Source organism: Megalops cyprinoides, chromosome 11 (assembly GCF_013368585.1).
Source record: "Megalops cyprinoides isolate fMegCyp1 chromosome 11, fMegCyp1.pri, whole genome shotgun sequence".
In the NCBI taxonomy this organism is placed as follows: Eukaryota; Metazoa; Chordata; class Actinopteri; order Elopiformes; family Megalopidae; genus Megalops; species Megalops cyprinoides.
In genome coordinates, this window is record NC_050593.1 from 23,723,084 (window position 1) to 23,746,979 (window position 23,896).

Genomic DNA, 23,896 nt, shown 5'->3' on the forward strand with positions numbered 1-23,896 from the left:
GTCTCTCCTGCCTGCTGACTGAAGCTAAGCAGGAATGGGCTTAATGAGTACCTGGATAGGACACCTCCTGGGAAAACCAGATTGCTGCTGGAAGAGTGGTGGTGGTCCAGCAGGTGGCAATCCTCCCTCTGGACATAGCAGGAAAGCAATACCTCAGTGTAGTGATGAAGACACTGTACTATAGGAGATGCTGTTGTTCCTACTCACATTCTTTTGATCTGGCCATCGAATTGTCTCCCAAATTAATTGGCTAAATAATTGACAGCTGAGGTGGGGTCACTATTCTGGAAGAAAATGGCGGCTGTAAAACTGATGTTCTGTATGTGCTGATAGTAGACCACTGAGTGTATTGACATGTCTGTATAAAATCATTTTAGTGCATTTGTGTAGCACTTGCAGGTAACTTAGGCACGTGAACAGGTAGTTAATTATCAACAAAAGCCCAGCCACTGTGGCAATCATGCAATATTGCTCCCCGAGCTTTTTGCTTGTGTGTTCATTGTTGCATGACTTAGCACATACTCAAAGCAAATGTGCAACAATGCCATATGGCTAACTTGTGCTCAGGATAATACAGTTACACTGAATACTTTAGTACGATAAATACACACAACAAACCAATCCAGGCTTTAAGTTTATTTTTCAAGAATGTAAATGACAATATAAAGATCACATATATTCAGCAAGCAATGACTGCACCAGCAATTTTCAGACTGTTGTCTTCCTCTGTTGCTGCTCCAGTTTACGTCTTAGCATGTTGTAGTTCTCCTTGGTCCCTGGTGCATTGGGGTCCAGCTTTAAAGAGAGCTCATAGTGTTTCTTAGCCAAGTCAAGTTTTCCCCAGCGATGGTAAAGAACAGCTGAAACAGCATCATACAGTAAGTGTTACATTGGGTCAGACCTGAGAGTAATCCTTTATCAGTCTTATTGGAGAGGCCAAGCCACAGCTGGGCGCAGTAAAGAGAAATATCTTAAAGGACAGAATTTTGCTGCCTATCTACACCAACATGTTCAATTAAGATATTTGTAAAATTAATCAAGCTATATTAGCTGATTAAGTTAAAATCATACAGTTTTATGAACAATGAGAGGTAGGTTCCCTATTTTTTCCCCATATATGTGCAGAATTTGAAGAAAAGAGAAATCATTCTTTAAAAATGCCATTTCCATTTACAAAAATATTTTAATTCAAATATGCCAAATCAATCACAGAAATTATATATAATTTCAATCACACAGAAAGCAAGTCTTACCTAGATTCCCATGACAACTGGCAGAATTGGGGTTAATTTTCAGCGCATTAAGGAAGAATCCTTCAGACTCCTTTAGACCAAAGACACAAACATGTTGTGGAGTAGGTTGCTAAGTTCAGTTCATAAAGTCAAAGTAATTACTTGCCTGAGAATTTTTGCAGTATCTTTACCAAAATATAGAAATTAATCTTTGCTACTAGTAAACATTCACATCATGAGGGTTTCAGTCAAACATAATATTAATGAATTAAATGAAAACTTGGTGTGTGTATTATGAAAATTACTAAATAAAATACGACATCCAAAATATACGGAGAAAATACTTCCTAGTAAGGTAAATGACATGGTATATTTTATCAAAGATATCAAATACTGCCATTTTCAAAGATGTAGTTTCTATAATCTAAATTTACAATATTAACTATAGGAAGTATAAAAACAAAATGCTGTCTGTACACTTCATCAAAAATTCAGACTTTGAGGTCTATGAAATATTTGATTTCACCAACTTATGTGTAGGTGCAAAAAGTACTCCGGTGAAAAGATTATTCAATATATATGTAAAGTGAGATTCCATTCATGAAGATAAGTGATAATCATATATGCAGTATATGCTGGCATATAAAATATGCATTCTTTAGATCAAGGAATATTTTAACATAGTGACAGACCAACCATTTAATCAAACAAACAAAAATAAATAAAAAAATGACTGCATCAAATACAAACTTCACTACTTTCTATTGCTTTTCATGAACTCAGTGGTAAAATCTTAATGCAACAAGCTCTTAATTTGACAAGATTAAATAAAACTTGGAAGTTTTCCCTCTACCTTGTATTTCTGTAGTTTCCCCAGAACATTGGCTAGGGAGAACATGATGGTGTGGTCATTAGGAAGCAGTTTCAAGGCTTCTCTGCCAATCACCTCAGCTTGGGCCAGGTTGCCTTTATGATAGATGAAAGAACAGGCAGTAAGCAAAAGTACACATACATGTACAACTATATACACTTACAACAGTATCAGTCATATGCAACAAGTGGTTTTCATTTTACACCTTTCAATAATCATCTTTACTTGCCTTTGTCTTTTTCAGGTAAAATGTTAGCCATCTGCCCAAAATTTACACATAATCATCCAATTTTGTGCTCCAGTCATGAAATCAAACTGTATTTCATTATACTTCATGAAAGTCATTGTGTACTGAAAAGTTTTCAGTTTCAACAGTTCTGCTTTATTGTCCCATAGCTTATATTTGACACATGTGTAAGTCACTGCTAAGCCAAAGGTTCAGAAATCTTGGCAATATAGTGCTTCTCGCTCAGAGACAAACTTCCTTTCAACATGCTGTATTGAATGTTGTGATAGTAAGCAGTCTTAAAACTATATTTTCACATTAAAAGTGATATAACTGAAACCTATAAGATCCAAAACAAAAAACAGGGGCTTTCCCCATTGGAGTTCCAGCATCTGAATTGGGGTGCAGTGCCTTTCTTCATTTGCCAGCTGTGTCTGGAAGAGTTTTTCTTCCTGACACACGGACGAGTGGTTTAGTTTTCTAATTAGAGTTCCACACAAGGTCTACTGATTTATTGATCTGTGTGTCAAAGCTGCGTTTGACCAGAGTCAGCCACATCTGATCTCATTCACCTCCCCTTGTCTAATTCAATGAGCAGACGGTGCTCTCTGCTGCACAGCCCTGGACATGACTGTGTCTGTTGTCATACTTCACCGCTTGGTCATTGTGTGGTTTTTGTTCCAGTATCCATTTTCTGCTAAAATAATAACAGTTTAAAATGGACAACTTTTTCCTGTGACTAAAAAAACAAAGTTCTACAAGAGGTTAAAAAGCATGGTGAAAAAAATCAGATTAGATGAAATTTAGACTGTGACATCTGACCATCAATGTACAGCTATTCAGAGAATGACGTTAAATGCATGTTAGATCCTACTTATTGCATCTGTGTAATCATACGCACTTTTATCTGTTAGACAGACAAGACTGACGCTGTTCAAGGACCATTACCAATAACTTTTCAAACTGCACCGTTTGTTTGCATAACTGTACAATGTGAAATTAAAATTTGCTTTTCCTCTTCCTTGTTCCACGCCTGTTCTAAGTTGGTTCATGACTTCTGTTTGCATATTCCACAGCATTCAAATGTGTGGCCACCGCAATCAAATTCTAGACGAGCACAGTAATAAACATTTGATCGAGAAAAGACAATCAAAAATTAATTTGTTGGTTAACATGTTCCAGGTCTGCATATGAATTAGGGTTTCCTCACATATACAACAAAAATGACCAATACTTTCTTTCAGTCTTGTAAGAGTTCACCTTATTGTGAATTCATGGGCATGCAAACAAGAAACATGCTAGCTCTGTAGATCAGTTTGTCTTTGCTTCATACATTTTGGTTGAGGGAAAAAAGAAAAAAACTAAGCCCAAACTGGAGCTGAGATAAAATCAGCAGCCTGGCCCTCCAGCTGCTCACTGTTCTCCCTATGGGTCAGCAGAAGGCCAGCACTGACGGGCAACTCTTACTCAATAAATATCTAGGAGCAGTCTATTGCAAACTCACCCAACCAAATCAATCTATCAGCCTTTATGAATGGGACACATTTTCTCCCAAATAGCCAGTGCATTGGTCTGGACTCCAGTTCAACTTACACATATTTCCTGCATAATCTTGCAGTAGATTAGTTAAAATAATGATGTGAATTTAGTGAAATTCTGCTAAATTTGCCATTTTTAACCTGCATTTCCACTACACGGGCTTCAGTTGAGCCTAAGCCATGTTGGAGTTTCCTGCAAGTGAAATGCATCCATTGACTGATAACGATGCAATTTTAATGTACCACTACACACAATACTGTATGGGTCACCATTGAAAGTTTTACCTTAACATACATTTTATTTCCTATATCAACTGCATAAAAATTCTGAAAACAGCTAAATATTCCTGTAATAACAATACAGACTTTACCCACAGTGCTACATGGAACTAATGTAGTAAAGGAAAAAAGGGAAAAATTCAGTAGAATACAATTCACTGCTCTCCACATACACCAGGCCAGCATGGTAAGCCTCAGTATGAAACATTAAACTAGTTTGGGATAAAGGGCGTGGAAATAACTGATACCTAATGAAACTATCATAATCAGTTGACAGTGCCAAAAAGCAGCAAGTAAACTTAAGAAGCAACAGCTGCATGATGACAGTGATAACTGGCTTCTCCACACACTGCAGGGGCCGTACCTGTGTTGTCGAGCAGTATGACCATGTTGTTCCAAGCCAGGCTGTGGTCGGGCTTGAGCATGGTGGCGTTCTTCCATGCATTGAGGGCATCCACGTGTCGGTTCAAGTCCGCATACTAGAGATAAACGCATCACAACAGGAGGGAAGAGAATTGTGCCGAAAGTGCTGTGCATATCATACACCTCAACACTTGTAGCATATTGTGCAATGCCTGCAATGAATCGGGTGGATGCTTTCAACATTTATAGACAGACACTGTTTTCCCCAGCAACACTTGATGTAAAGCAATCTGCCTCTGACAATGCTGGTATCATCTTCACGAGCCACTTACTAGTCGTCCAAGGTTGTAGTAGCAGTCTGGATACTTTCTCCTGAACTTGATTGCATTCCAATAACTCTGTTCGGCATCTCCAAATTTTTGCAAGCTGTTTTGCACTATGCCCAGATTCATCCATGCAGCAGCAAAATCAGGCCTCAAAGAAAGCACAAACAATAAAGAACTGAGAAACAACAGAGACAACTCCCTTTTTTGAAGTCCCCTGCCCTTCCTCCTGTCTGTGCCCTGCAGGATTTTCATAGGGATGAAAAACCTTACTAGAAACCTTTGTCATGTTACAATACTCCCAGTTTTGCTGAAAGCTTGCCTGAAGGTTACGCTGGTGGCTGGTGCCAGATGCACGTGTGCTCCTGGGCAAATTTTGCTAAGCGAAAGTGAGTTTCACTATTCTGCCGTAACAGAAACATAGATTTCCCCCCAATATTAGTTACCTGCTCCTGCAAGGAAATGGATATAGCGTTTTTTAATCAGATTCTTTTATCAGATATTACTGAAACAGCACCGTGTTCTCTTTGATACATGCTCTCCCATTTTTCCTCTCATTTTCCCAAATGGTAGAATGAGCTCCCAGTACTGTCAGAATCTGCAGGATCACTATCCCTCTCAGACTAAAAACCCACCTATTCAGATCACACCAGGGCTCTCTGTACTCTGACCCCCCCCCCCCTCCTAACACAAACAAGAGCTAGTAGCTGTGAAACTGCTTGCAATTTAAACATACAAGCTAAAAGCCATGAGCTTTATTGAATATGTCTTTGTAAGTTGCTCTGGATAATTGTGTCTGCAAAATGACTCAGTGGAGGGGGATAGGCATACAATGTAGAAAAATGTTGTTTCTAATCAAAAATTGGTCAAATGCAGAGTAGGAGTGTTACATCCACGGCTCCATGTGAACACACTGTACACAAAGCACAGGGTCTCAAAAATTTTGAGTAGTTTTATGCATCCCCTAAACTGAGAGTTAGCCGGGTGGTACCTTTTTAAGGTCAAAAATCATTTGGTTCTAGGCATTTGTATAAAACATTAAAACATGCAGCTCACTGACAAAGGACCTAGCACGTTGGACTGCCACTTACCACTGTACTTGGTTTACTGTTTTTTATTCGGCTACCTAGGCTAGCGTTGATATACAGCAGATGTGTATAGGCAAGCACAACATCTGAATTTGCCTTCGTGCAAACAGGAGATCTTCACACAACCTACAGCAGGTCACAATCTGCCTGAAGCTCTGCAAATGTGAGGCCCCTTCATGTGAAAATTATTTTCACTACAAACTACAGAGAACATAACATACATCTGATAAAACAGATATCATGTGAGCAGGCCTTTGTCAAACTGTGAAATGTGATATTCTGCATTGACAAAATATCAGCACACACCTAATTCACAGTGCAGCAAAGGCACTGAATGTGCACCTACTGGATCTGAACAGCTTTGGAAAGAAGTTCTTCGGCCTCCGCCAGCTCATTCCTCTCCTTTAAAATGTTTCCCAGGTTGTTCATGGCATGGACATACTTTGGATTTAACCTGCATGACAATAAGAAGTTCCCAAAAAAAAATGGGAATCATCATTACAGACACACAATAGATTATGTGCTACCTTTCACACTGCACAATGAGAGCCTCGTGAAGGGCATTCATTTGCTTTTCATACATTTTGCAAGTTCATCACAATCAGACAGCAACAGGCTTATCTTTGTGTTACCCTTTGGTCTCTGAGAGGAATTTACTGCATTTGATTAATTATTTCCAAAGAGGAGCAGAAGCATTCACAACAATTAGAGATCTCTTACCTCGTGAGAGCCCATGTCCTCATTAAGAATGCATGTGTTAACACTGGTAAATTTCAAAGCTTTAGGGACAATTGTTCGAGGCTGCATTAGCAACATGTCTGACTCCCATCTGAACATACAGATTTTTTTATTCTAAAGCAGGCAAAACAACATTTGAATATTTCATGAAATGTACCTCACAGCTTCCCTGTAGTATTTGATTGCAGCGCTTTGATTTCCCCTGTCTGCCAAGTTCTTGCCAACATTGTAATGAACCTAGAAAAAAGGTGTAGTGTGTGCTTTTTGTACTTTTATTCTAAACTGTTTCTTTCAGTTTTAATCTCTGGCCCTTTAAGCAAAATAAAGATCCACATATTACCAAAGCTAAAGCAAAGCAAAACAGTACACTGTCACACCATCAGGAAATGATAACCAAGAAAATTATTTATTGTACACATGGCTGTGAAAGATGGCGTTTATGGCTTTGTAACATATTTATTTGTATGTCAGAGACCTTCATTTGGGGCTGTTTACATTGCTCACATTTTTGATATTCTCAATGTGTACAGCTGACTATTCACTGTCACACCTTATTAAATAGTGCGACACCTTGTGCCAGGTGGACCAAGTCGAGGTTCTTAATCGCTTCTCCACCTTGCTGCCACACAAGGACTGGCACTGCGGGCACAGGGGTGCTCACCTTGGCGTTGAGGGGACAGACGGACAGGGCGCTGGTGAAGAGGCTCTGCTCAGACCTCCACTGGTGGCTGCGAAGTGCACAGCGAGCCACATACACACACAGGAGACCCAGTACTGCAGCACGGAGAAGGTTCTGCAAGAACAACCACACAAAAACACAGCACCGTCAACGCGTGAAAACTGAAGATGGGGTTGGGTGGGGTCTCACAGGACAGTCTCTGATGGGTGAAAGATCAACAACATTAGAGAGGAGATCTGAGACAAAAAAACTGAAGTGGGTAGTATTTTCACAGCCTGACCACAAGATGACCACCATGCTTCAGAGACCGCTACACATGACCAAAAACCAACCCTTTTCATGTTGTGCTGTGTGAAAAGATGTGGCCTGTTGTTAACACTGAGAAAAATGGGAGACAAACTAAGTGCAAGTAAAACTTGAACAAAGTGAGAGGAGGAAAGAACTGCCCAATCAAATGGGCAACATAAAACAAATAAGTCAACAGGCAATTAAGGCCAGAGAAGCACTGCCCACAAAGAGAGAACTTCTCTTACATGGTCAGTCTCACATGGTGATCGCAATACTTACCTTGTGCTTTCTCCAGAGGCAGCAGCAGCAGCCCACAGCATAGGTGAGGATCAGACAGTAGCCCGCAGTGGACAGGTATAGAACCCGCTCTGCTATCACAAATCCCACACGGAAGAACAGATTACTCGCAGGGAGGAAGGGGATCACCAGCAGGACCAGCCCAAAGGTAAGAATCCTAACACAAGATGCATACCATAAGAAAGGTTTTTGATTGCCTTTGGGTGGGGGGCAGGGCATTAAACATCTCACAGAAGATAAATCGTTTCATAATGTAGCTATGACATCATTTCTTTCCTAACAGATTCAAGACTTAAATATCTTGTGACCATGTTCTGTAAATCAAACTTTTACAACCATTTACAACTCAAGTGCCAACATAGCACTGATTTTGTGAGAAAAAGGTCAACATCTAAACAAACATTCCAACATATAAATGATACAGACAAACTAAAAGGTAAATATGGAGTACGGAAGGTAGTCTGTTTGTATTACAGATGTTACTGTTACTGTTTTTAAAGAGAAAAAGACAAAAGTGAGGAAAAAATGGCAGCTGGAATTTAATCTCAACTTTACTGTGGTTAGTCCAAATACAAAGCAACACTTGCCTTTTTCCTTAACTCCAAGTAACGGACAATTCACAATATTTTTGGACTGAACTGCAGCTGTAGTCTCACTGCATGTTCCTTGACTGGCTACAGATACTAAAACATTTCACATTCTTTCAAGTGTTGGTCAAAAATTGTGCATGCAGACGGTAGACATTTACCTTCTCTTATAACTGTCCTGTGAACACAAAGCTTGGCTTACCAAGCCGAACAGGCCGCTCCACAGCAGCAACAGTGAGATTATTCTCCAGTCACCGACTGATTTAATAAGAGGTACACAGCCCATTGACCAATCAAAACACAGCCACCAGGGACACAGTAGCAGCCATGCATTCAAGGAGTAGTAGTAATTATAGTTCACAGTCTGCCAATCAAAGGAAACGGGAGGTATTGAATGAGAAAGCACAAGGAAAACAAATACACTCAATGTCAAATAACATCCAGAAGCCTTCTGTGACAGAGTAAGTGTTGATGCAGTAAAATAAATAAATTAAAATAAGGGCAAGATCTTGGCTCAAGTTAAAAGTATTTGTGTACTAGAAGAAATCAATGTAGACTTTCTCATGCTGTGCAGCTACCAGACACATAGCAGTGCACATCTTCAATATTCAGATAAAACTTAATGCGCTAACTGGGAGAGCCAGCGTTTGATGTTATTCCACTTTTCTGACTTAGAACGAGTGCCTGATGAATTAAAATGCATCCTATCCAAGCTTACAGTATCATACCAATAACGTGAAAATGTGAGCTGGCCTGAATGGTTACAATTTGATCCTTCCGATTTTGACAAATATATACCATTTGAAATTTACCGGTGAAACTGGCTGTTAGCATTTTATATTTCTTCTCAACAGCGCTACCGTTTGTCAGTTAGCTAACCATATGTAGCACAACACATAGCAATGAAACACTGTAAAATATGATTTGAGTTTTTCTTTAATTGAACATATTAGTATACAGCTAGGCATGAAACTTTTGAAACAACATTTGTTCAGTTCAGTACCTTCTGTTTACCATTCTTGCCTTAAAATGTTGATGTAAATTAGCAGCACTGAAAATTATCACTACTGAATACCAGTGTAGTTTTTTTAACCATCAACATAACTACCATTATTACAACATCAACGAAGTGGCTACAGTTGTTGAGGAAGGGGCTTTGTTACTGTGTACTTACTCGAAGAAATACATTTTCTGCAAATGATGCTGGGTTATCCACTTCAGTGAAGGCAGGGGGGCCTGTTCCCATGATCCTCCACCTTGCATATAAAAGAAGGACCCCTCCAAAAGTGAGGAGGAATATTCTTGTCAGGAATCCCCTTTTGAACAGTTCATTGACCTAAAGCATGGAAGGCACATAAGAATATTTGCAATGAACATTTTCCACAATAATGTCACATAATAAATTTACATTATTACACTGAATGGTAATGGAATGAATGGTCATGGATTGCTTTGACAATAAAAGGTAAGTGGAAAGTTAGATATGAATTCAAACTTGATTTAACTTACATCTAAAGACTTTCCTTTGAATAGAACCCTCTGACTCAATTCATAGACATTCACATTGCAGATGGCCAAGACATCAAAGGCAGCATTCACTCCCTAAAAGGATAGAGATCAGGGAAAAAATATAATACACAACATAAGGTTTCTGAGACATGACACAATGTGAGAAATAGAACAATACCCTCATTCACTTTGTCTGAAGCAGTAGTACATCAGTTATAACCTTTTATTAGTCGGAGTACTAACACCAGGTATCAAAGGGTGGCCAAGTGTACAATGACAAACAGCCATTCTCAGGTGGACATAAAACAGACAAATATGTAAAGTACATTTTACAAAAGGCACTTTTAGCGGTCCAAGAAAAGTTGTCACTGACCCAAAAATCATTTTTCAAGATTAGAAATACATACCAGAACTGTGATGCCTTGTTCTTTGCAGAGCATGGCTACAGCACACAGCACAATGCTTACAATAACCCATGACACAGAGAATTTGTCATCTTTATTATTACCTGAGGAAAATAATAAGATAAAATCAAAAACTGAAGTAACTTCTACAATGATACCAGCACCACTTAAATAGTCAATAGTGGCAAAGCCCATACACACTGCTTTTATTCTTCAGCCTTCACACGTTGTCAAATTAAAATCAATTCAACTCCCAACAAATACACTCCTCATGGAAAGCTATACTGCCCCTTTAAAAGATGAAGAATATTCAGCCTCCCATTCAACACTCACCTCCCTGAAAAGCTCTGCAGTATGTGAGAAAAGACAACTGGAAGAAGAGGGCACACAGGAGGTCCGCTCTGCCAACAATCCCTGCCACCTTGGAGAGGAAATGAGAAAAGGCATCGCTATGACAAGCAGCACCGCCACCCCACTGACCACTGTGTTAGATTACCAACACTTTAGCCCCTTACTCAATGCTTCAAGCTGGACTTCCCAGCTACTGCCATGTAGTAAGAAGCAGAAAAATCTCTTGGTTTTGTTTACCCTTAACCATGATGTAAACCATGCAAACAAATCTAATTTAGCTATGTAGCCACCAAGAACAGACATTGCTTCAAAATTCATTCTAGCAAGCATCATCTATTGCACTCCTTTCCTCTGTGTAATCTACAGCTGCATTACCTTAGGTATCCAATTAGCAACACTCACAGGAGGCAGTCATTACTTCTCTGTGGCTCTACATGGCTGGATTCCTGAAGCACACTGTCCTTTGATACATACTTATAAGCTAGTGGTCTTTCTGAAAGACACCCCACAGATCCTAGGTCCTGCACAATTCTCTCGGTGACTGATTAAGGTAGACTACAGAGAGTAACATCTCAGCATTCATGAAAGTTCAATGGCTATCAGACACATTTTCAGAGGGTCAAAATGAGAAGTCTAAAGCCCCTAATAATCTTGCTTCACTACATAACACACCTTTGCAATGCACACCAGCTGAGAACTACTTTATTCTTTGCCAGCCTTTAATGTATGTTTAATCCAACCACCAGGAGCAGTGAAATGTACTTCATTATTGTCTTTTACTTCTAAAATAAAAATGTTGTTTACCACGGGCGAGACAACCTGCTGAGTCAGGTTCTACTTACGCTTTCTGTGTGAACTGGATGGACGGCAAAGAACAGAGCAGCCAGAAAGGACGCCTTTGGCGCTTGGTTGAGTCTTTTCCCCTTTCCATCATAGACCAAACCACCAATCAATATTGCAAACACATCAATCATTAAAACAGAGATAGCACTGTGAAGGGCAATGTTGAGCACATGGAAGCCAACAGGGTGCAGTCCACCAGCCAGGAGGTAGTTCAGTCTGAAACGATGATAGAGGGAGAGTCACTCAAGGAACTGGCATCAGAGAACAAACGAGTTGTCACTGCTAAGGACCCAGCTGGGGTTTACAGGGCTGTAGTCTATTCTATTGATGTTCTGAATTGCTTGGAAAATAAAATATCCATACTCTCAAATTCCACAAAAGGCCAGAGTTACAAAAGTGATTAAATATAAAACAAAATGGAAACAAATGCCTCATCATCAAATAATTACTGTAAAGATTAAGTTATTCTACAAAGTGTAGGACATTGAAATCCATGCATGGACACACTGCTTCATCTTTAACAATCATGGCACAGCTTATGCTGCACATCACACTGAATTACCTCTACAAAAAGTTTTCCAAATCAGAGTCTAAACCTTTATTTGCAATGGAAAAAAACCTCAGTCACACTGGATGTATACCAAACACTGGCAATATAATACAATCCATTCACCCTAGAATATACACTGGTCTACTCTTCACCATGAATACATTATAATGAACTTCAAGAGTTCACATCACATTAAGAGGTGTGAAGCAAATTATTGTATTGCTCAACTATAAAACAAATTATCTGCATCAATCTTTTCAGACATTTGACATCAGTTTTGCCAGTAAATAGCTAATGACCACCCTGCTTACAATAAAAAATCTCCATGATTTACTTTGCAAATTCATTATATGACTTTAAATACCTGTTATATCAGAAAATTTTCCCTTGCAACTGTATATACATACTGCTGTGCATGCACATTTCTTTCCATTGGGAAGCCATTTGCTCTCATTGTTCTATTCTTTACTTTCCAGATTATTACAAAATAGGAAGTGCAAGTATAGGCCAACAACCACTAACATAACCCACAACAGATCTAACATAAAAATCTTCTAACTACCGGTTCAATTTAGATTCCAAATACTACATTGTAATAGTCAGCATGCAATAGGCTTTTCGCTGTGTCAATGACATGAATGTAACTGATTTCATTTATCCTCTAATAAAATAATCTCCATCTGAAAGTGACTTTAATAAGTACAAAAATAAGTGGCTACACCCACATACTGAATTTACCTGAAGGTCAGCACTGTAAGTGGCCGGTAAGATTTGTGGCTGGTGTTGCTGCTTAAGTTACTACCCCAGAAGTCATTTCTCCAGATGTTATTCAATGGTGTTTCTGGTTTTAAATCCTGAAATCAAAAGATGCACACAGTCCACAGCCACAAGCCACTGTCAGTGTGAAAAGGCAGAGAGAAGCATCCGGAGTCAACTCAGATCTTGAGATTAGATTGAAATGTTACTACGGACTGTTCTGACCTTAGCTTTTAAGTGACAGCTTTAAGCAAGTGCTCCTTTCACAACATATCTTGTTTATCTCTGCCACTTCTCAACAGTCATGTATCAAAAAAATACTTTCTCCATTTAGCCATTACTGGGAGTAGAGAGCCCTGTCTTTAGACTGAATCTAGAACTTTGGTTGCAGGGGAGTGAACAGTATCTGGGCTGGAATGTATTGTAATAATACATTGTCCACTGCTGCGATGACCAGTCTGGAACTTCACAGATACCTTTAAACTGGGCTCACTGACACTAAAACCAATCCAAGTTCTCTTCCAATCACTGGCTCTGGTTCAGTAAGTAAATTTCTTGCATTTGAAGAACACCAGAAACCTGTGGATTGCCAGTGGAGTTCACTGTTGGAAGGACTGTTACAAATATGTAAAGCAATGATACCTGTAAGGACAACAATGTAGAAACCACACAATACTGTGTGTGCTGTTGGACTTCAGATATCATTTTTGTATGCATTATTAAACTATAATATTTGTGGTTTATGGTTTTTGATAGATCCCATGTTTGTGACATAATAAAAATAAACGCAAACTATAAAGATCTTACCTTGTTGTTGATAATAGCTTCGGAATCATCGAACACAAACTCTCCATCATAACTATTCATGAAACAGAGGAGAGCTGCTACGCAAACGAGGACCCTCGATTCGGAGGGGGTGAGCTTCGGAAAAGGTATTTGGTGGTCCCAATTAAGTTCTGACAGTACCATTGTGTCCGTGACGTGTGCATGTCCCGCACAGCCATCTGTCTCCTGGTGCACAAATGGAAAACTAAGATTGATTTACTGTATTTTAAAAACTAGCGTAATATATTTGATGTTACTATAATTCTGACCGATGGCGCATTTCTGCCATTTCTAATTGATTCTCATAGAACAGCAAACCTTGTTGGTGCCATGTTATCCAACGGATGCTGATACATCAAAACGTCACAGAGATAGAGAGGTACCACATCTCCACTCAATCTCGCATGTAACGATTCGGTGCTAGTGCCTTTGCAACGTGAATCAGCAGGGAAAATTCTCTCACAACCTATTCGTAGCATCCTGTATAAAACAGCCTACCCACTCTCTATATCACGGACATGGGTCGTGCGCCCTTATTCAATATAACACTAACAAGCTAGCTAGCTAACAAAGAGCTGTAAACCGAAAGATAACGTACCTCATCTATAAGACAGAAATGCAATTAGCTTGACTTGCTAGTTGTGGGTTTCTCAATGGGGGCTCCATCACATCAGTTTACAACAAAAGCTGACAGTGCAGTATGTTCGGCCGGCAGCCGAGTCTCGTCTGATAAAAAAATGCATACACATTTATTACTATTACAGGGCATTTGGAACCACAGACATTGTAGTGTAAACATTGTAGTCTACACGAGGACACAAGAGTGCAAGGCCTGCACGCTGAGATCCCAAGCATTCCCATGCAAATCCTAAAACTAACAGGTGTATAATTATAGGTGCAGTACACTGGCGTTACTACGAAAATCTCTCTAATAAACTTAACTAAACAAACAACCGAAAGCACGCCGCATGGCTCCGAAATAAGTGTAGCTACGTGAAACTCACGGCTGTATGCACGCTGGCTGACCCCTTTTCAGACGTGGAAGTGGGGATAAGGGCGGGGCAAGAAGGATAGACTTGTCACATGACTGCTATAACTGACGGTTTCACTCGGGAAGTAAATATAGCAGCGAAGCGGAGCGTGTGTATTTTGGATGAATATAACGGTAACAGTGTTTTAGGTTAAAAAGCATACAAAGAGCAAGAATGACATGAAGGTTAACTATGATTAGAGAAACCAACGTATTTTGTCCATCGTTGACCTTAATGCCGGTGTACATGCTGCTAGTCACACTAGACTAGTTGTAGGCTAGATAGCTGTAAGCTTTATACGCCCAATTCGCATTGTTTTTCGAGACCAGTGTTAACCAACCCTAGCATGGGGTTTTCGTCCTAACTGAGCTAACCGTTATGTATGTTTGATTGAGGTGTCGAATACTGATCTTTATTCTACATCTCCACATTTTATCTGACATACATTCTTATTAAATAAATGTGCTGTTTTATAAAGTAAAAATGTTTAGACGTATTGAACATAGTTTTGATCTGTCCCCTGAACACGTCGAAGGCGGTCTCAGTTTAGTTTAACTGGTGATGCAATTAATTGTTCTTGGATCCACTGACCAAATAATTCTACTCAACAAAACCACCCTCTGAATTATTCTTTGTATTTAATGGCCTTGAACAGAAATCTTACTTGCATCCTTCCCAATACATCCCCAGACCCATTACTGTATCAAAATACCAACAACATACATTTCTTAAATGATGTCAAATCCAGACCAGTATTATCAACTCATAAACCTAATTGACAGAAGCTCAGCTGGAGCAAAAACCAGAATGAAGGATGTGCCCTCAGGACTAAAGTTTTTCTAGATTCAAGACCAGACAATGTATACTCCTGTCATGAAATTCTTGAAATATACAGACACAATACGAAGTTAGCCACAAATGAAGAATTACATCAATATTGAAACCAAAATACAAACTCACAGACAAAATATATAAGTAACTTCCATAATGAAGGGGACAGATGAAGGAATTAAATTATGGATACAAAAGATACAAAGTATTGAAGGTGGGAACTTGCACAGAGCTGTGGGTTAATGAAGCCATTATCCCATCATGGGTTATGTGTAAAAAATGCTGGGCAGACCCAGTTGCCCATTATTTTGGCTACTATGGGTAGAGGAAGAGATCTCAGTGACTTTGAGAGAAGGGTGATTGTTGTTGCATGTTTGGCAGGAGCCTCGGTGACAAAGACCTCACAACTTGCTGATGTTCCACGAGGTACGAGGCTAAGATGCTGTTGGATGGTGATATCTGTGCATTGGTTAGAGGTGCAAGGCAAAACAGATGAGCAACTCTGAATCAGTTGACTGCAAATATCAATGTAGGGCATGAGCAGGCAGTTTCATTAAGAACAGTCTGTCAAGAATTTCACAGAGGGATACTAATACATTAAATTATTGCCATTTAATACCTCACCCAAGGGAACAGCAGCAGTACCCCAGCAGGGAATTGGACTAGCAACCTTTCGGTTACAAGTGCTGCTCCATACCGCTATGCTACACTATGGTCAGGTTGCAGTGTAGGAACCCATTGTTAGACCTTTGCAAGTAAAGGTGTTCAAAGAATACAGGCAGTGGTCTTCTAAGCAGTGGAAAAATTCATATGGTCAGATGAGTCATCCTTCACCTTCTTCTCAACAAGTGGACAAGTGCATGAATGGCGCACAGCAAATGAAAACCATAGGCCTGAGTGTTTATTTCCCATAGTCAAGGGCTCTGGCATTTCTGTTATGGTGTGGGGTGCATTGTCCGGGCATGGTTTAGGTCCGCTGAACCTCTTTGAGAGAAAGCTGAACACAAATAAATACAAAGCCATTCTCAGCAATCACCTTCATCCTAAACATCAAATAATGGAATTTCCCATGAGTGGATTAGCAGAACTGAATAGTCACAATCAACTTTTCAGCGAGGAGAAAACCACCACTTAATCAATTATTTTAGTGAACATGATCTCAACCCTGCCATTTGGCTCCATCCTTCTAAGCAGCCGCACATAAAGATGCATTGGTACCTAGTCTGCTTAACTGGCAGGAAGCCAATGGCTGGGAGCAGAGCAACTGCCATTCCTCTATTGCTGGTTGGGTTGAAGATAAAGGCAGGTGTAGGCTTTAGTGGAGGAGGGAATTGCACTGCATTGTAAAGCATAAATTCATCTCACTACTAGCTAGCTACATTTAAATTGACCTCTGCAAGTAACCATTTGAAGATTGAAATACTTGGCTTCAGGCGACTAGCAGCAGAGATAATCAGCTGAAACTGCTTGCCCTGGTGCCTAGCAACCCATCGATTTCCATGTATGAGCTGGTTTCACTCCACACAAGAAGTTAAATAAACGGCTTCATCGCTGCAATCCATCCTGCACATCTATTAGCCAGAGAAGGCACTATGTGATTTGACAAAGGATATAAACAGCCTTACATCAGTTCAATTGTAAATGCAAGCTAAATCATATAAAAAGGAGCCTTCATTTCTGTCCCATGTCCATGCAGAATAAAAGCAAATCCATGAGCTTGTTGCCAGTGTCTACAGGGACTCAAGGGTCCTGTTTGTGCTATTTAAAATTTTTAGCAGTTCATTTGCCATTTTTAAATTTTGTAATATTTGCAACACTTTAGAGGAGGGCCTTGTTTTTCTTACATACCCCTTTGTATTTAATGACTCTGACTCATGCAATTATGACAACTTTCATACAGATACAATTTATTTCATTAATTCTGGTGATCACCAAACTGTGTGAAGGAGTAGTACTGCATCAATAGATGGCTATTTTCATTCTTTTTACACTTGAATGAAATTCCATTTTTACCAAGGAGCACATTTAAAAACTGTTGATACACCCTGCGTTCTCCATGTAAGGTTTTCTGTGTTAGCATTCAGTAGGATACAATGTTCAGATGACCTCTGAGGGGAAAAAAATGTATCCTCTGTAAATAGTTTAATTACTGATATTGGGAGAATTATATATTTATTTATTTAAATTATTATTTTGATATTATACATATGTTATGTGTGCTAATTGAATTTGCCTGGCAACAGAGGAGACTACTGATGAGAGACTTATCAAGCCTCTATGTGCATCACATGGCTAAGGGCTTCTGACTATGTTATACCAAATTCGTTCATGCTGTTGATAGAAGTTAAAGCTGGTGTCAGTGTTACAACTGAAATATTTATTTTTGATATAACATTGTTAGATCTGTTGCAATATTTTTGCTATACAGGTAATACAAATACATAACATAACATTTGTGTAGAGCACACGGCTTGTTCAGATACAGTACAGACTCCTGAAACAATGCTATGTTGTCATTGTAAGTACAGTATGTGCATACTTTGCACAGAGTTGGATCAGTTTGTAATATTCGGTTGTTAAAAATAGTTTGACTTCAAACACTCTGTGTTCATCAGTCCATCATTATCAATAGCAGTTTTCAGGAGCCACTGTATTGTTTGCAAACTTCCTGTATATTGTTGAGCACAATGAAGCACCACCATTCAAATGACTTGGACGGGAAACTGAGACAGGATCACTTTGGAACTTATGTAATGTGTGTGTTTTCACAGGATGGAATGCATATAAACAGTACTGGATGATAGTAAAAGGAAAGAAGCAATCCATTATTCAGTGGAAATATGAGACGGCTATTGTGTATTACAAAACTACTGTAGACTTTTAAACCTGTCAGCATGTAGGAGTTGTGTGAGCTTTACCTAATCAAACTGTACCCTTAAAGAAAACTCTATGTTTTAAAATACATGAGATTTGTACCCCTCTCTTTCCAAGCAAGGACCAAGGAGACATACAGTATTTCCTGTTTGCATTTTCATTTTAGATATGTGTTCTCCTTTTATTTTAGCAGCTTATATAGTAATGGTTCTAAAGAAATGGCTTTGCTTTGTGAAGTGGGACAAATGATGTCCTTTTAAAACAATTGTAACAGTGTGCAATTGGAAATATTTCCCACAAGTTTAAACATTCATTGTTCATCTTAAAGACTGATACAAAGCTCACAGTTGTTATCAGTGTTCTACACAGTAAGCTTTACTGACAATGAATTAAGTGCATTAAAATTTACACTTTCCTAGATTGAAAAGCAAAATATACATTAATATAACCATAGTAATAGATGAAATAGTCATTCATCATAAGCAATTACATCACAGACTACGTGCACAAGAACAACCACACAGCCTTTTCATATAAAAGAAGTGAAATGTTAATTTCTGACCATGAACTATTGAGTTAATGGTACTACTGTACTTCCATTGTTTCCACTTCCAGTTGCATTCTGAGCACATCCTTGGAATGTCCAATAGGGAACGCTAGGGGGAAGAGGAATATGGTAATGAGGACCAGTCATGTATATGTCATAGCGTGTCAGTGCAAAGAACAGACTGTTTCAGCACAGTGTTATTTTTTGTTCCTTGCTCTCATTTAGATTCGTCAAAGTCTTATAAAACAGAATTTTTGGGATATATTTTGATATCCATTCATGTTCTCAAGCCCCACCAAGTACAAGTACACTCTTTGATATATAATGGTATCTCTTTCCATTCCAGCAATACAATTCTCTGTAATCATATAGTATATGAACTGTACTTACATATGTGATTACACATATTCAAGGCCTCTTTAATGCAGCGCTACCAAATTATGCAATGCAGAGGTAAGTAGCATGAGTCTGACTAGCAAAAACAAATTACATCAGTAAAAAATAAGAAAAGAATGTTGGGTGTCCCCAACTCATGTAATTCTTTTCCACACTGAAATTGAATGATAAACATCCAATGGCTCATGCTGTTGAGCCAGGGAAATGCTTGAGTAATATCTGAGAATTAAATCTGAACAATCCTTTCAGATTTGGCTGACATTTCATTGAACATTCACTAACACATTGGAGATTCACATTCAGTAATATTTCTGTCTTATTTGATGAGTCTGACTTTGGTATGACCCTTATGGATACTTTCTATGAAGAGCAACACCCTTGTGGTGGCAGTTACTTTCTACAATGTGTTGATTGTAACTTATTTTTATGGGTATAGTATTGGGATTTTTTAAAAAGAAGATAAGACCAAAGTCTTCTTTGAGTACTATTTTTTAAATCATCAAAAAGTGTATTGTATTCCTTAATCATTTTCCTTTTTGCTTTCAAAAACAGATATTAGTTATGGAGCCAGCACAGCAACTTTATCCTGAGGTAAATTTTCAACAAATCCTTATTCAAAGTGAAGAGGACATATGAACTTAATGGCCCTTGACTCAAGCTGGGGAAAAAAGGGTGGGTTGCATATGAAAATCAGTTAAGATTTCAACAGATTTCTTTGATTGAACTTACAAATTTCAGAAAGCTGTCTGCAGATGGCTGTACTCTCTGTACCACCTTAAAGCCTGCCACACACACTACAAGCATACGGTGTTGTTACCATTACAATACATTTACATTTATTCATTTAGCAGACGCTTTTATCCAAAGCAACTTACATAGGATACAGTTCTTTACAATGTTATCCATTTATACAGCTATTTACTGAGGCAATTGTGGGTTAAGTACCTTGCCCAAGGGTACAGCAGCGGTGTCCCAGTGGGGATTGAACCGGCAACCTTTCAGTTACGAGTCCTGCTCCTTAACCACTATGCTACACTGCCGCCAGTGTCTGCACAGTATCTATACAGTCTATACAGTATCAACAGGCAATGCTATAACTCACAAAGAAGAGAGGGGAAATAATAAGAGGCTACTTGTGCACTAAAAAGATTGACTCTAATTTGCAAGTGCACTCTGCACTCTAGTTGCTGCACTCTACCAATATCTTGTGGCCAAGGACAAAAATTAAGCTTCATTATCATTGACTGTGAATATCTACTGCCTACAGGAGACTTTTTCAGACCAAACCATCTCTGATTATCTAATGATATAGAAACTGATGAGCCAGCTTCTTTTTCCCTGTGCTAGGGGAGATCAGTCTTAAATATGTCATCTTTTATCAAGAACAATGTATGCTTGAATGTAATCTGTTCATCCTCCTCTAAATTTCATATTAAAGACAGGTGCATTGCTGTCAATGAGATCTTCCCCACACAAAATAAGAGCACCCCATCATCATGGGTAAATTAAATATGTTTGATCAGTACAACAGATCCTTTGCACCAAACTCTTCATCAAAATTTACTTTATTGTACCACTTCATTGTATTGTATGTACACCTTGGAATGGGGGTGCTTAAATTAGTTGTTGGGCCCAATATACTTCCCCTATACTCACAGATTTCTATTTTGATACTCAGCTGGAAATGGACAACTTGTTTATTTATGTTAATCATGTAATTTAGCCAAAACATAAGCTTCTTTTCAGTTTGACAGTTTGACATTTCTCAGTGAATGTGCCTATTTCTCAGAAGAAAAACCATCCTGACCTGTATGCATTAAATTACTGTGCAATTAACCAATAAAATGAAATACCACAAGTACAATAATGTTGCACACCTTAAGCATATAAACATGTTCTATACATTAACACCTTGCAGTGAGGTTGCTTCAGATGAGGTTGCATCATTTGGTGTGTTATTTACGACGCACCTCAAGCACTGCCGTACAATGGCATGGCAACATGGACGAGCCTGCTGGGTGAGTACATCACATATCTCTCAGAGTGAACCCCTGACCCCATTCAAGGAGTGAAATCATGAAGGCTTACGGTCTCCTCCCCATGCCTGTAGCCTTGAGGCCCTTCATAGGGGCCATTAGGGAGATTCCAAGTGTTCCTGATGCAATGACAAGAGAAATGGAGCACAAAATCCGGGTGCCTGAGCCCTTCCCCCTAAGTCCCTCAGTCAAACTCCCTGGCCTCTTCTTAAATTGGTCAAGACTGGGTTGGGGTCATGAAGTGGGCGGTGCTGGCAGCACCTGTCAAGCAATTGAGTAAGCATGGGGAAATTTTCATGGCTGGAAGTGGAAGCATGAAAAACAGCATTCACAGCATGGGAACCACTGCACCAAATGAAATGAAGTTTGGCTTATTTCATTTTTGTCTATATCAAACCGTAACTACTTTACAGGAATGCAAAGGCCAAAAATTCTAGATCGTTTCCTGGGGTATATAACACCTTTCAAAGTTGTGTGAAACACTCAGATCCTCTCATGGACAACTGGAGTGACTGGCTTGGAATCTGGCATGCATGGTCCCAGGGCTGCCCTATTTGTAAGTATAATTTTCTATTTTTATAAATCGTAATAACAAGTAATGTAAAATCACTACGTCTGTATTGAACCTTTGAACAAATGAACTATTATAATGAACTATAATAATGAACTATGAAATAATTTTTCTCAGGGGAGGCTGCTGCTTGTGCTCGGCCCCCAGGATTGCAACTCACAGTTATAATTGTACTTAAAATATAGTAAAGTATGGTAGTTAAAAGCTTGGTGGAAAATGCATTTTTAAATCCATTTGTACATGTGCAGAGCAACAACACTAATTTCTCTGCAGTAATAAAACACAAGCAAAATTCCTGTATTACTTGTCATTCCATCTATATTTACATATGACCTCAAGGGCTATAGATTTTCTCTGTCACTTTAATTCATTGGTGCAATGTGGTAATTATCAGAAAAAGGAACACACACAAGCACATGCACAAGCGCATAAATACGCACACACACACACATATATATATTTTCAAATATATAAATCCATCTTTTAAAATCAGATGCTCGTGTCAAAATACCAAATGCATACATTCAGACTTTTCAAAACCAAATATCTCCACAGGTGGACTGGGACAATCATGCAGCTAAAAAAGATGGACATACGCAGTGGTGCTGTACCAACAGTATGCTGTGCTGGTGCTGTAGTACAGTATATGGGTTTATGCCAAGAATATGAGAAATAAAATCATATTAAGAAGTGGCAGTACACAATTACCCACTTATATCATATGATTCCTATTCCATATATCATGCACAGTGAAATGCATACATGGTTTTTTAACATTAAAGCCATTTTTCTTTACAAATACAGTGTCCCAGGTCCTCTCAGGGCTCACCTGTGGGGGCGAAGTTTATAATTGTGTCTAATAAATTTTTGAAAAATTGAATGCACATCTAAATAAATACAGCTAGAACTAACTGCAAATCATATGGGTCCAACATGAAAACAAAAAAAGTGTAGGCTATGGTATCGCACACAATGATAGGAAATATACTTTATGATCCTCAGCTATATCCTCATTTTCACGCCATTTGACCTTGACCTTTCCCTTCTTTTGTCAGTCCGTGTCATGTCAGGTCGAACAAAATCAATGTCTGTCACCCCGGATGTGATCACAAGACATTATGTCCCCATGTGTTCTGATGGCTGGTTTGTCACTTTGCATTTGGACTACAGGCAGTACCACTGGTGATGTGACCAGATCCTCTCATTATCAGCTTCACCCATCAGTGGAAACGATGCAACTTACATGGGGTGTGACACAACACAGTGCAGATGAGAATTTTCAATACAGTTGTACTTATTTTATATGGACAAGAACAACATTAAAATGAGATATGGTCTTTGGTCACTCTCACCTGAGCACCTGAAACACTACCCCCAAAGGAATTTCTCTTGTCTCAAAAGTGTGTCTGACTAAACTATATAAAAAGTGTAATCTAATTGCTTAAAACACTCGTTAGCTCTACCAGTTAGCTTGTGCCTTGTCTGGCCAACCATTGAAATCTGGTCATACAGCGTTTCTAATATTGTTGACTTCTCTGGGTTTTTTGCTTGTGTTGTACTCTACCTCACTTGTAAGTCGTTTTGGATAAAGATGTCTGCCAACTGAATAAATGTAAATGTAAATGTAAATGTAAATGTCTTTTTGTCCTCAGGTACCCTTTAAGTCATGATTGGACTGTGGACAAACAAAACAGAGTTGATTTGTGATATTAACACTTGACCTTACCGTGGTCTGGAATTAGTGCATTCATTTTGTGCGCCAGATTCATTTTTTTAGTTCTCCAGAATATACCAATGTATTCACAATATTGCTGTACAGACCAAAATGTATAAAATATTCGAACAAGATCCAACTAAAGGGTA

The 23,896-nt window shown here is 38.9% G+C and overlaps 1 protein-coding gene across 1 annotated transcript; it reads right to left on the reverse strand.

The window, feature by feature from the left end:
- Nucleotides 1-627: 627 nt before the first annotated feature.
- On the reverse strand, nt 628-14,826 carry tmtc4 (transmembrane O-mannosyltransferase targeting cadherins 4). The gene is made up of 19 exons (XM_036541381.1): nt 14,752-14,826; nt 14,346-14,473; nt 13,730-13,933; nt 12,905-13,020; nt 11,616-11,832; nt 10,756-10,843; nt 10,426-10,526; nt 10,019-10,111; nt 9,684-9,845; nt 8,671-8,873; nt 7,905-8,079; nt 7,320-7,451; nt 6,816-6,895; nt 6,267-6,374; nt 4,842-4,983; nt 4,511-4,625; nt 2,086-2,198; nt 1,254-1,323; nt 628-860 (listed from the first exon to the last, which is right to left on the reverse strand). The coding sequence occupies exons 3-19, from the start codon at nt 13,889-13,891 to the stop codon at nt 709-711; spliced, it is 2,229 nt and encodes a 742-aa protein (XP_036397274.1). The 5' UTR covers nt 13,892-13,933; nt 14,346-14,473; nt 14,752-14,826; the 3' UTR covers nt 628-708.
- Between the last annotated feature and the right edge of the window lie 9,070 nt (nt 14,827-23,896).